General features: G+C 44.1%; 1 protein-coding gene across 2 annotated transcripts in view; it reads left to right on the top strand.

Annotated features, from left to right (window-relative positions):
• PALD1 (phosphatase domain containing paladin 1) overlaps window positions 1-12,336 on the top strand; it is a 170,761-nt gene extending 158,425 nt beyond the window's left edge. Inside the window, exon 21 of one of the 2 annotated variants that reach the window (XR_013346656.1) lies at window positions 534-1,133. Coding sequence is in view for 1 of the 2 variants with exons in the window: in XM_077821981.1 (XP_077678107.1) it covers window positions 10,543-10,692 (150 nt within the window). In the remaining variant the exon portion in view is untranslated. Of the gene's footprint in view, window positions 1-533; window positions 1,134-10,542 lie in introns of those variants that run through there. The other variant, XM_077821981.1, reaches the window with a different exon arrangement.
• Window positions 12,337-12,741: the final 405 nt, after the last annotated feature.

The following is a 12,741-nucleotide window of genomic DNA, read 5'->3' as shown; positions in this document are numbered from 1 at the left end:
TGAAAGGATTAATTTGCCCTGGCATTCGTGGCTCGCCTGGATGTACTCCCAAAGCCTTTGCAAAAGGTTTCTGGGGAGGGCAGCCTTATTGTGTCCTCCATGGTAGGACACTTTACCACTCCAGGCCAGTAACACGTACTCGGGAATCATTGTACAACAAAGCATTGCAGTGTATGTTTGCTGGCGTTCAAACAACATCCGTTCTTTATCTCTCTGTGTTATCCTCAGGAGAGTGAGATATCATTCATGGTCACCTGGTTGCAATAGGGTGCTTTTCTTCAGGGGACACTCAGAGGTGCTCGTTCCTGCTGGGCTGTTTGCCTGTGGCTGAACAGAAATGTTCCCCGCTGTTAGCCACGGGGAGGGTTGAGGGGGTAGCCATGCAGTGGGGGGAGGCAAAATGCAACCTTGTAACGAAAGCACATGTGCTATGTGTGTAATGTTAACAGCAAGGTTTACCCTGAAAGAATGTAGCCACTGTTTTATAAAATGTGTCTTTTTAAATACCGCTGTCCCTTTTTTTTCTCCACCAGCTGCATGTGTTTCAATGATCACAGGATCTTCTCCTTCCCAGAGGCTAGTGAAGATTAGAAAGAAAAAAAAAAACACACTCGTGATGAAATGTTCTCTGAGCTCATGCTGTCCTCCCACACTGACAGAGCACAGACGAATGCATGGAGGCAAATAATGTCAGAGTGCATGAAAGCACAAAATGACCGGGAGGAGAGGTGGCAGGCTGAAGAGAGTAAGTGGCGGGCTAAAGACAGGGCTGAAGCTCAAATGTGGCGGCAGCGTGATGAGAGGAGGCAGGATTCAATGCTGAGGCTCCTGGAGGATCAAACCAGTATGTTCCAGTGTATGGTTGAGCTGCAGCAAAGGCAGCTGGAGCACAGACTGCCACTAAAGCCCCTGTGTAACCAACCGCCCTCCTCCCCAAGTTCCATAGCCTCCACACCCAGATGCCCAAGAACGCGGTGTGGGGGCCTCCAGCCAACCAGCCACTCCACCACAGAGGATTGCCCAAAAAACAGAAGGCTGGCATTCAATAAATTTTGAAGTTGTAAACTTTTAAAGTGCTGTGTGGCATTTTCCTTCCCTTCTCCACCACCTCTCCTGGGCTACCTTGGTAGTCATCCCCCTATTTGTGTGATGAATGAATAAAGAATGCATGAATGTGAAGCAACAATGACTTTATTGCCTCTGCAAGCGGTGATCGAAGGGAGGAGGGGAGGGTGGTTAGCTTACAGGTAAGTAGAGTGAACCAAGGGCCGGGGAGGGGGTTTCATCAAGGAAATTCAAACAGAACTTTCACACCGTAGCCTGGCCAGTCACGAAACTGGTTTTCAAAGCTTCTCTGATGCGTACCACGCCCTCTTGTGCTCTTCTAACCGCCCTGGTGTCTGGCTGCATGTAACCAGCAGCCAGGCGATTTGCCTCAACTTCCCACCCTGCCATAAACGTCTCCCCCTTACTCTCACAGATATTGTGGAGCGCACAGCAAGCAGTAATAACAGTGGGAATATTGGTTTCGCTGAGGTTTAAGCGAGTCAGTAAACTGCGCCAGCGCGCCTTTAAATGTCCAAATGCACATTCTACCACCCTTCTGCACTTGCTCAGCCTGTAGTTGAACAGCTCCTAACTACTGTCCAGGCTGCCTGTGTACGACTTCATGAGCCATGGCATTAAGGGGTAGGCTGGATCCCCAACGATAACTATAGGCATTTCAACATCCCCAACAGTTATTTTCTGGTTTGGGAATAAAGTCCCTTCCTGCAGCTTTTGAAACAGACCAGAGTTCCTGAAGATGCGAGCGTCATGTACCTTTCCCGGCCATCCCATGTTGATGTTGGTGAAACGTCCCTTGTGATCCACCAGAGCTTGCAGCACTATTGAAAAGTACCCCTTGTGGTTTATGTACTCGCCGGCTTGGTGCTCCGGTGCCAAGATAGGGATATGGGTTCCGTCTATGGCTCCACCACAGTTAGGGAATCCCATTGCAGCAAAGCCATCCACTATGACCTGCACATTTCCCAGGGTCACTGCCCTTGATATCAGCAGATCTTTGATTGCGTGGGCTACTTGCATCACAGCAGCCCCCACAGTAGATTTGCCCACTCCAAATTGATTCCCAACTGACCGGTAGCTGTCTGGCATTGCAAGCTTTCACAGGGCTATCGCCACTCGCTTCTCAACTGTGAGGGCTGCTCTCATCTTGGTATTCATGCGCTTCAGGGCAGGGAAGGCAAGTCACAAAGTTCCATGAAAGTGCCCTTATGCATGCGAAAGTTTCGCAGCCACTGGGAATCGTCCCAGACCTGCAACACTATGCAGTCCCACCAGTCTGTGCTTGTTTCCCGAGCCCAGAATCGGCGTTCCACAGCATGAACCTGCCCCATTAGCACCATGATGCATGCATTGGCAGGGCCCATGCTTTCAGAGAAATCTATGTCCATGTCCTGATCGCTCACGTGACCGCGCTGACGTCGCCTCCTCGCCCGGTATCGCTCTGCCAGGTTCTGGTGCTGCATATACTGCTGGATAATGCGTGTGGTGTTTAATGTGCTCCTAATTGCCAAAGCGAGCTGAGCGGCCTCCATGCTTGCCTTGGTATGGCGTCCGCACAGAAAAAAGGTGCGGAATGATTGTCTGCCGTTGCTCTGACGGAGGGAGGGGCGACTGACGACATGGCTTACAGGGTTGGCTTACAGGGAATTAAAATCAACAAAAGGGGTGGCTTTACATCAATGAGTATTTCAGGCAGGACTTCACGGAGGGTTCCAATAAGAAATGGTTTACCTAAGTAATTGTTCTTATTGGAACAAGCAGGTTGGTCTGGCCTCTGATTGATGCATGGCTAGATTTACCTCGCTGCACCTTCTCTGTGAGTGACTGCAGTGTGACCTAGAGGAATGAGTCCCCTAGACGGGGGAAGCAAATGAGTACAAAACAAATCTGGTCTATTTCTTGTTTTGATCCACTCCATCTATCTTTTACATCTTTGGCTGGCAGCAGACGGTGCAGAAGGACTGCAAGCCATCCACATCTCATGGCTGCTCGGCAGAAGATGGTGCAGTAGGACTGCTACCCATCCTCATCTCTTGCCTGCCTGGCAGAAGATGGTACAGTAGGACTGCTAGCAATCCGTATCGCCTGCCTGCTCACCATAAGATGGTTCAATAAGAGTGACTGCAGGATTAAAGAGAATGACCTGGTCAAGTCACTCCAAATTTAGTCCCTGCGCCCATGTCTGCCCAGGCGCTCCTGGCTGATGTGGCCAGGAGCACCTCGGACATGACGATGACGGCTACCAGTCCTACTGTACCGTCTGCTGTCACAAGGCAATGGGTTGCTGGTGCTGTGTAGCAATGCAGTACCACATCAGCCAGCACGCAGGAGACATACGGTGACGGTTACCTGAGTGGGCTCCATGCTTGCCGTGGTATAGTGTCTGCACAGGTAACTCAAGAAAAAAGGCGCAAAACGATTGTCTGCCCTTGCTTTCACGGAGGGAGGGAGGGAACGGGGGCCTGACGATATGTACCCAGAACCACCCGCGACAATGTTTTAGCCCCATCAGGCATTGGGATCTCAACCCAGAATTCCAGTGGGCAGCGGAGACTGCGGGAACTGTGGGATTAGCTACCCACAGTGCAACGCTCCGGAAGTCAACGCTTGCCTCGGTACTGTGGAAGCACTCCGCCGAGTTAATGCACTTAATGCACTTAGAGCATTTTCTGTGGGGACACACACACTCGAATATATAAAACCGATTTCTAAAAAACCGACTTCTATAAATTCGACCTAATTTCATAGTGTAGACATACCCTGAGCGATGTAAGAAGGTAAAATAGAGTGGGCAAAGGGAGTAGAGGGGGCTGGGACTCTCTCTGTCTCTCTTTTTTTTTTTTTATCTGTGCATTGAGATTAGCCTCTCTCTCATTTGTGTAGGCAGTAAGTGGGGAGTCTCTGGCTTGTGTGTTGTGGGAAAACCTCCTCCCCTCTCTGTCTCAATTAGCCCTGCTAATTCATATTGGCATGTTTGATCTTTTCGGAATGAGATGAAAGGGGCATCTGCCAACTCTGGTTACAATCAGAGCCTGCCCAATCTCGATTGAAGGGACTGTGCTGGAAAAGGACATTCATCACTTTGAGGGGAGGGAGGGGGAAGAGAAAAGCGCCACGAGTGCCCTGCCCAAATCAGGGGTGTAGAATGCAAGGGGAGGAAGGAATGTTATCTGCACTGCCTTACCCAACATTCTCTTCGAAAACAAAATCGGAGTTGAAATGTGCTCCGCTGTGTTCAAACTGAAATAGCTGAGGGAAATGGCACCTCATTTATTTCCTTGTTTTCATTGCCAAACAGTGGGAGTAGGGAGGGAGAGGCAGCTTAAGTGCTTCTAGTGCCCTGAGCAAAACTGAATTACAGAGCTAGTCTTGCCCACCCCAATGCGTGGTTAGACATGAGAGAGTATGAAGCAACAGATCTTTGCTGACTAACGAAGCATTGGGATTCCACTTCAAAGGTGCCAGCAAAAGCCTCTTTGTGCTCCTAGAGCCTTTTTAGACGCACAAGTTGTATAGTTAAAGCAGTACAACCCCGTGGTGTGGCTCTACCAGTAAAAGCTGCTTTATAGCTATTCTTGTACAGGCAGGGGAACAAGCTATACTGGTATAAGTTACCTTTATACAGATAAAACTGCGTCCACACAAGGGATTGTACCAGTATAACTCTAGTGGTATAAAATCATACCCCTAACCAAAATTGTACTGTTGGTACAATTTTATAAAACGTATATCAGCGTAGCTGTGTTGGTCAGAAATGATGCTGATGTCTCCATCTTCCCATAGCGCTCTCGCCATCAAAGAGTGTCTAAGCTTTTTCTGCCTTAAATGTTCCTACATGGAAACTGGAGTCTGCACGTCATTTAATTCTCTGCCCTTGCATTTGCCTAGAGGATTTCATTATTCCTAAAGCACCCTTAGTGGATGGGAGGGATGGCATTGTCTAGTCTGGAGTACCTTGTGCTATTGGCAAACTGCACTCACATCTGTGATTTTTTTTTATACTAATATTTAAAATTTCCCTTGCCTTTGCTTCCTTTCCACTCTTAAGGGGCTCTAAAGTGAGAGGTTCAGTCTGTGCCCTGGGGATTTGTTTAGAATGTTTTTTGTTTTCCTGGCTCATAATGCCACCTGCAGTAGGCCATTTCAGGCATCATAAAATGAGGGGGTTCAGCGCACAAAGCTAGAGAGGGGACAAGGTGCAGTAGCACCATGAGCCCCCTCACCACTTACAGCCACTAAAAATTCCCCCGCACTTTTGAAGAGTAGTGTGTTAACCCTGGTGTCCTGGCCAGATTCCAGCCTGGGTCATTACACTTTCTGAGGCCTGATTCTCCTTTTACTTACAGTAGTAAATGAAGTTACACTGTGAGAGGAGAAGAAGGCCCTTCCTATCTAAAGTCCCTCTGTCATTTCAATTGGATACAGTATTCCCCCCCGCCCCAATATTAAGTAGCATCACTTAAATAGTGCCATGATTCCACATCAGAAGTGACTCTTTACAGTGGCAAGTGAATGATCCCTGTATATTACCTCTGTAAAGTGCTTGAGATGTTTCAGAATGAAAAATGCTATATAAATATAAGCAAGGCCCTAGGTCCTATGCAGCAGGAAGGCAAGGATTCAGGAGTGTCTTCCCAAGCCTCCCCATGCACTGTAATGAAGTACAGAACAGGCTGTACGGTATACCTTATTTTTGCATTTGATATTACATTAATGTTGCACTACCCGTACATATTCAGTGTGCTGCTGATTTTATTTTTATATTGATAATGCAAGATTGCATTGTGGAAGTTATGGGGATGAGGAGGAAGCTGAGAGTTTTGGTAGCTGTATAGGGGACAGATGGGGTGGGAGCTAGTAATATGGAGAGAGATGCACTTCTTCTTTCTCTTCTGCCTTCTAGACAGGGGTGAAAGTCACTTTAAATTTGGGGACGGAGAACGAAATTCCTCATTTCCTACTCCAGCAAACATCCACTGCATCCTGGCCTACTCTCTGCTCTACTCCCAACAATGGAGAAGTACAAACTAATATGTGTGAAATAGTTAACAATGATGACATATAATGTACTTTCATTAGGGTTCAAAGTGAGATGGATGGGAGGAGTTCACACTTCTCAGAGTTCTAGTTGCAACCAGTGAGCAGTTTCAGGCAGGTCTGACTGCATTGGTAGATTCACTTTACGTTTTGCAGGCTTTCTTTGTGAGCATAGCAAGTAGAGAGTTAATTTTTTAAAAACAAATGAAAGCTGAGATTCTGGAGCCAATTCAAAGAAAAAGTTGCCCTGGGTCCAGGGTTAGCTGTACCTCAGTTCCCTTTCTGGTCTCTCTAAATCACCCCCTCAGGGGATAAGCCTCTTGCTCTGACCAGTTTTGCATGGCATTTTGCCGTTCTCCCTCTCTTAGGGGCTCTGGTTATGATACCTTATGCACAGCAACCGCTCGTCTCACTGCAAATCTGATTTGGTTCCAGGCACCTGCGTTTCTTCCCTTTGGGAATCTGTGACCAGTGCCACTGAACAACAGCCTTCTCAAAGTATTTTTATTTAGTCGTTGGGACAAAGCATTAAAGAAACAAAAAAAGATTTTAAAACAACTAACAGCTGACACACACATTTAGTCTCATTACAGGAATAGAACAGACCCAATTCACATTCTCTTAAACCACCAAGATCTTTCTGTGCATGTCTGTCTCGCTCTCGCTCTGACTGGTTCCTTCTGACAGGTTCAACAAAGCGCCACCCTCCCTGTGTGGGGCCTGGGTCAAATTACCATATTGCTGAATCATTTTTTTGTTTATGGGCCCAGGTGTGAAATATCCTGGTGCCTGACAGTCGGTTTTTCCAGTCAATTGAGCATGCAATAGGGCCTCTCTGGGAGAATGCCCTCTTGATGGCTGCTGCAGTGTTTGGACAGTTAGATCCATTCAGTCTCAATGGGTTGTAATCCCCAGCCTGATGTCTGCCTGTCTCCTGTGGGTGAGTGCGTTGGAACTGTCTGCTCTCCTTTGATAGTCTAACACACCGTCTTAGAAGTCAAGCACATAGAGCACATTATGATTACAGACTGAAATGAGCAATTGATAGAGACACTTTTGGACACATATCATCACAGAAGGACAATTATGTGACTGATTACATGGCCATGTAATCACATTATGCAGGAGGATCTGAATACAAGATGGTATGATGATCATCATTTTCAGCACCTTAGAGTACAACGAACCTACTGATAGGATTTAGAAAGAGGGTTCTAAAGTGATATTTACTGTCTAAACAGTAAGGAAACATCACGAAGGATTGACCTAATGCTGACCATTATTGAAATGCTTTTTGGCCTGTTGAATTTTGGCAAAGGGGAAAGTTATGAAAAAGTCCTTATTTTATTCATGTGCAAATGAGTGCCCTCTACATTATAGAATAAAATGGCAGCTCCTCTGCTACACTCTTCAGTAAATCACTAATTAGGTGTAAGATTGGCAGCTAGTTTCCCAGACTGACAGCAGCTGGATGGGAGAGACAGAGACAGATGAAGGGTGTGTGTGAAAGTGGAAGTTCTGGGAAAGGATAAGATCAAGTCACTCGGAGCATCCCAGTGCTGAATTAAAAACAGGCATTGAGACAGGAGCTGAAACAAGCAGCTATTTATTCACTGCAGCAGCTTTGTTAACTGAAACACACACTGGGCATGATTCTCCTCTCGCTGAGATCAGTATAGAGGGCTAGAGGTAAACTTACCTGTTCAACTTAACTTCAGCATTTCCTGACTGAGTGGTTCACTTTGCACCCTTAACATTCTTTATTGTGTGGGGTGGCATACAAAGTGCGGAATGTGGTTTATGTGTATATAACATCTTCAGTAAGAATCCTGATTACCAAACATTTGAGACGTCTGATCTCACTGGTTTGGTAGAACACTTCTCTCTATGCCAACCTCTGTCTCTCACCAAACTGTGCAGTCTCTAAATCGATACTCTTTCTTTCTTAAGACTGACACATGCTGGATAACTTCCTATATGAGTCTTTATCTTCCCGCTGAAACCAAATTACATTGTGTGGATGTGGCTACACGGCAAACCTTGTCTATATTCACTGTTATAGCACCTTTCTCTAGATAGAAGCTTACCGGTTGTTTTTTCCTGAGTACTACACTTGTAATGCTTTTGTTGCCTGTGTAAGTGCTGAGAGCATCTGAAAATCTTTTTTTTTCAATCGGTGTATAGGACCATGCATAAAAAGTGAGCTATCCAATAGCTTTTTATTTGAAAGATGTTGACTATTTATCTAGTTGACAACCCTGGGATGCTACATCAGTTATCGTCCATCTCCATGGATAATACAGAGCGCTTCCCCTAATGAAGAGGCTGTCATGCATTATCAGGCTGCAGGAGCTGTCTGTTCAGAGAATCCAGGCATTAACAGAAAAGGAATTGATTGTAACAGGACTGTTTCCTTAGCATGCCCACAGCAAGGGCAGTGTATGTACACTATTTAAATCTGTCTCCCTTCCACCCCTGCTCACTTCACATATCCATGATGGGGGATGGTTGAGGCTAAGCTTGAGGTACTTCAGGGGAGGCATGTGCCTGGCTTATGGATAAAAGGAAGTCTTTGGGCTGAAGTGCTGTCAGTCCCTCTCTGCCCTTTCATAAGTACTACATTTTTAGCAAAAACAAGGCAACATTGTAACTTTTCCAGAACTCCGCCAAAGCTAACAAGCCCTGCAAATGCTAACACAAACAGTTAAAAAGTGGCTTATAAAATGTTTAAGCACCAGATGTAGGAAAGTACGAGGTTTTATTTGTTACCATATGTATGACCATAGTTCAAGCTTTTGTTAGGTTAAGTATGTACTGGACCTGTCACAGTGCCTCTAACTACCCGCTCTAACAACAACCACAGCTCCTTTAACTACCCAGACATCTGTTGGAAAAGTAATATGGTAAAACACAAGATTTCCAATAAGTTCTTGGACTATATTGGGGACAACTTTTTGTTTGAGGAAGTGCAGGAAGTAACCAGGGGAACAGCCATTTTAGACTTGATTCTGACCAACAGGGAGAAATTGGTTGTGCATCTGAAGGTGGAAGGCAACTAGGGTGAAAGTGGTCATGAAATGATAGATTTCATGATTCTAAGAAAAGGAAGGAGTGAGAGCAGCAGAATAAGTACAGTGGACTTAAAAAAAATAACAACCGACTTTAACAAGCTCAGAAAGCTGGTAAGGTCCCATTGGGAAGAAAATCTTTAGGGATAAAGGAGTTCAGTAGAGCTGGCAATTTCTGAAGAAAATAATATTAAAGGCACAACTGAAAACTATCCTGATATGAAGAAAAGATCGGAAGAATAGTAAGAGGCCAATATGGCTCCATCAGGAGCACTTTAGTGAACTGAAAACTAAAAAGGAATCCTACCAAAAGTGGAACATAAGGAGGAGTACAAAAGAATAACACGAGCATGTATGGACAAAATCAGAAAGGCAAAGGCACAAAATGAATTACATGTAGAAAGGACTCTAAAAGGCAATAAGAAGAGGTTATTTAAATACATTAGGAACAAGAGAAAGTTGAAGAATGTGTAGATCCTCTACTTAGCAGGGAAGGAGAAACTAATAACTGATGACATCAAGAAGGCTGAGGTGTTTAATGACTGTTTTGCTTCAATATTTACTAAAAAAGGTTAATGGTGACCAAATACAACTAATATTAACAACAAGGGGGAAGGGACACAAGCCAAAATAGGGAAAGAACAGGTTCAAGAATATTTAAATAAGTTAGAAGTATTCATATTGGCAGGGCCTGATGAAAATCATCCTTGGGAACTTCAGGAATGAGCTGAAGTAATCTTGGAACCATTAGCAATTATCTTTGAGAACTCCCGGGGGAGGGGAGGGCCCCGCCCCAGAGGAGCAGAGAAGGGCAAACAAATTTCTACCCTTCGTCCTGAAAGAAGTAGATGTTTTGTTGGTGGCATTATTAGATATTGTGTGACCCAGTATGCCCAAAGGTTTGGCTTTTGGTGATTTATTTGTTTTTGGTGGAGAGTTGTGCCAGGTTGGTGACCCATGGTAGTACTGCTGAAAGGAGCTGTTAGGAGAGACCAGAAGTGCTGCAGTGTTGTTAAAGATTCCTGTAATAGGAGCAAGTTTTGCACCAAGCAGAGGGAGAGAAAAATCCCTTTTTCTTTTTTCCCTTTCTTTCCGTAGAGATATGCAGAGCTGCAGCAGTGGACATCTGCTGCCTTCCCCCTTACTCACATCATTATCCCTACCATTGTATAGAAAGCACATTTCTGTCAGAGTTGCCCTTCTTGTTTTGTGTGGTGTTCTTTCTAATCCTGTTCACTTACCCAGGTGGTTTTACATCAAGGGCAACGGGAATGCCATCCTGGTACACTTCTGCGCTCGATATAATCCAGCCTGTATACTCAGAGGAAATTTAAGACTCTTCCTTCTCCCTTTCCCCCTCCTTTGCTTTCAGGTGGCGGCCAAGGCTGGAGTTTACGAGATCCTGAATCAGCTGGGGTTTGCTGAGTTTGAGAACCTAGAAGACAAGTCTCTCTCCAAGCTCCGCTATCGCTGGCAGGAACAGAGCTGTAGCCAACTTCCATTCCGAGGGGAGTTCATTTAGGACCTGATGCTGTGAGGCACCTTGGGAATTTCTGCGTTTCTCCATACTTGGCTGGTTCTCTTGCTTTTTATGGATGGGGGGAGGGAGAATTTGCCTTAAGGAAAGACTTTGTTTCCAGAAAGATTGGAGCAGGACGGGACACACCTTAAATTGACTTTAAAAAACAAAAATTTATAGTGTTCTGTTAGACACAATAAAAAATATTGTAAATTAAATAACAGGTGTCTAATTGAAAACATTGTGTAACCTTTAAAAAAAAATCTCTGAAATGTTTAAAACAAATCTTCTTAATTTAGTGAATGTATTAGCAGCAAGTGCCAAATTTTTCATGGCCTTCCTCACTTTCCCACTATAGCAGTGCAGTCTATGCACTATATACAGAGAGAGTCATATAAATGTAAAAGAATTTGCAGGCCAACTTGGGATTCATGAAGAATCCCGTAGGCACTAGAATGAGATCTGGATTTTTATGTTTGTGCATATTTATTACACTTTTTAAAATTAACTTTATTAACAAACTAGAGGTGTTTGAGAAAAATATAAGGAATAACTTCCCACAGCCCTGCAACAGTCAAAAGCCCTGTTTCCAGAGCCTGTATGCTTATGCTGCAGTATGGCACCAAAGCTTCTGTTTAGCAAAAAGCCACATTTTGTGGATCCAGAAATGAAAGATGAAATCTTGGCCCAACTGAAATCAATAGGAATTTTGCCATTGAAACCAGGATTTCACACAGTGTATCTAAAGCAATTTAAAAAAACCCTTCACAGAGGAAATAATAAAAAAGAAGGGATTGGAAAGATTGAAAAATAAGGTGAATCAAGTGTGTTCAGATACAGAATAAAGTCGCATTCTCGCTATCACATCTGAGGGAGAGGCTGGTTGCAGAAGGTTTGGTGAGCAGAAATGGAATAGTCCAGAGCTAGCATGAACAGGATGACAAAATAAGATATGAAGTACAAATGCACAAGCATGCAGTCTGTCTCTTTCCAAATCTGCTTTCATCGGCTGCCAGCAGTTCAGGAGGTGCATACATCAGAAATTAAAAAGTGAATTTTTTGAAAAAATTAAAATACCAAGAGGTGTGTATTTTATTTGGAATTGTTCCTATTGCTACTTCAAAATCCAAGCACCAAGGCTTCTGTTTATCAAGCATTTTATTTTTGGCTTCTTTCTGATGGAGCATTTTGTTTTCTTTTCTTTTTATAAATGCAAAGCATCAGATCAAGTATTTTACATCTCCAGCAGGATATTTTAGGGTTTAAATTATTTGCTGGTGATATAACCGAATAGATAAATTGGTAACTTGCAAGAGGCAGTTGCTATTTCTTTGTCTTTTGTTACCTCTAACACAGCCATCTGACAGCATAAAATGTTTTCACTTCTCGTCGCCTATAGTAACTGAAAGGTGGCTATGTTGAAGTGACGTAAAACCAAAATAAACTTGCTCGTTGAAGGTAGTTTATGGCACCGGTATGCAGAGAACTTTGAAACAGCCCTGTTGTTGACTGATTTCTGTTACAGACAGATGTATATCAATTTTTGTATTCAGTTCCTTTCTGATAATGGAACAGACACTGTATTTTTTGCAAAACTACTGTACAGCTGTATGCCTCCACTTTGTTTCTAAATTTTATGTGATCTTTTGGGTTTCTCCACGTGTGTGTTTATTATTTCATTAAGGTTAAAGATCTTTGTGGGGAGTAGGGTGCCTAAATACCTTTGAGGATCTGTGCCTAAGTGTTCCCTGCTTTGCCAAAACAGTTTTGCAAAAATTCTTGTACTAACCTGATAACTTCATGTTTTATAGAGTGCTACTAACAAATCTATCATATTACAGGTTTCCTGAAAGTTGTACCTTTAACATTTCTTGTAACTGGGCAAAGACCATTGTGGTTCTCCAAATGGACATTTTATTCCTTAAAGGTATGATGTCTGGGGTGAATTCTGGCTCCATTGAAGCCAATGGCAAAACTCCCAGTGACTTCAGTGGAGCCAGGATTTCACCCCTCATGTCCACATTTCCACAGGCCATGAACATTCAATGTATG

Source organism: Eretmochelys imbricata, chromosome 7 (assembly GCF_965152235.1).
Source record: "Eretmochelys imbricata isolate rEreImb1 chromosome 7, rEreImb1.hap1, whole genome shotgun sequence".
Taxonomy (NCBI): domain Eukaryota; kingdom Metazoa; phylum Chordata; order Testudines; family Cheloniidae; genus Eretmochelys; species Eretmochelys imbricata.
The sequence above is the reverse complement of the archived record's forward strand: the minus strand, read 5'-3'. Positions and strand labels throughout refer to the sequence as shown.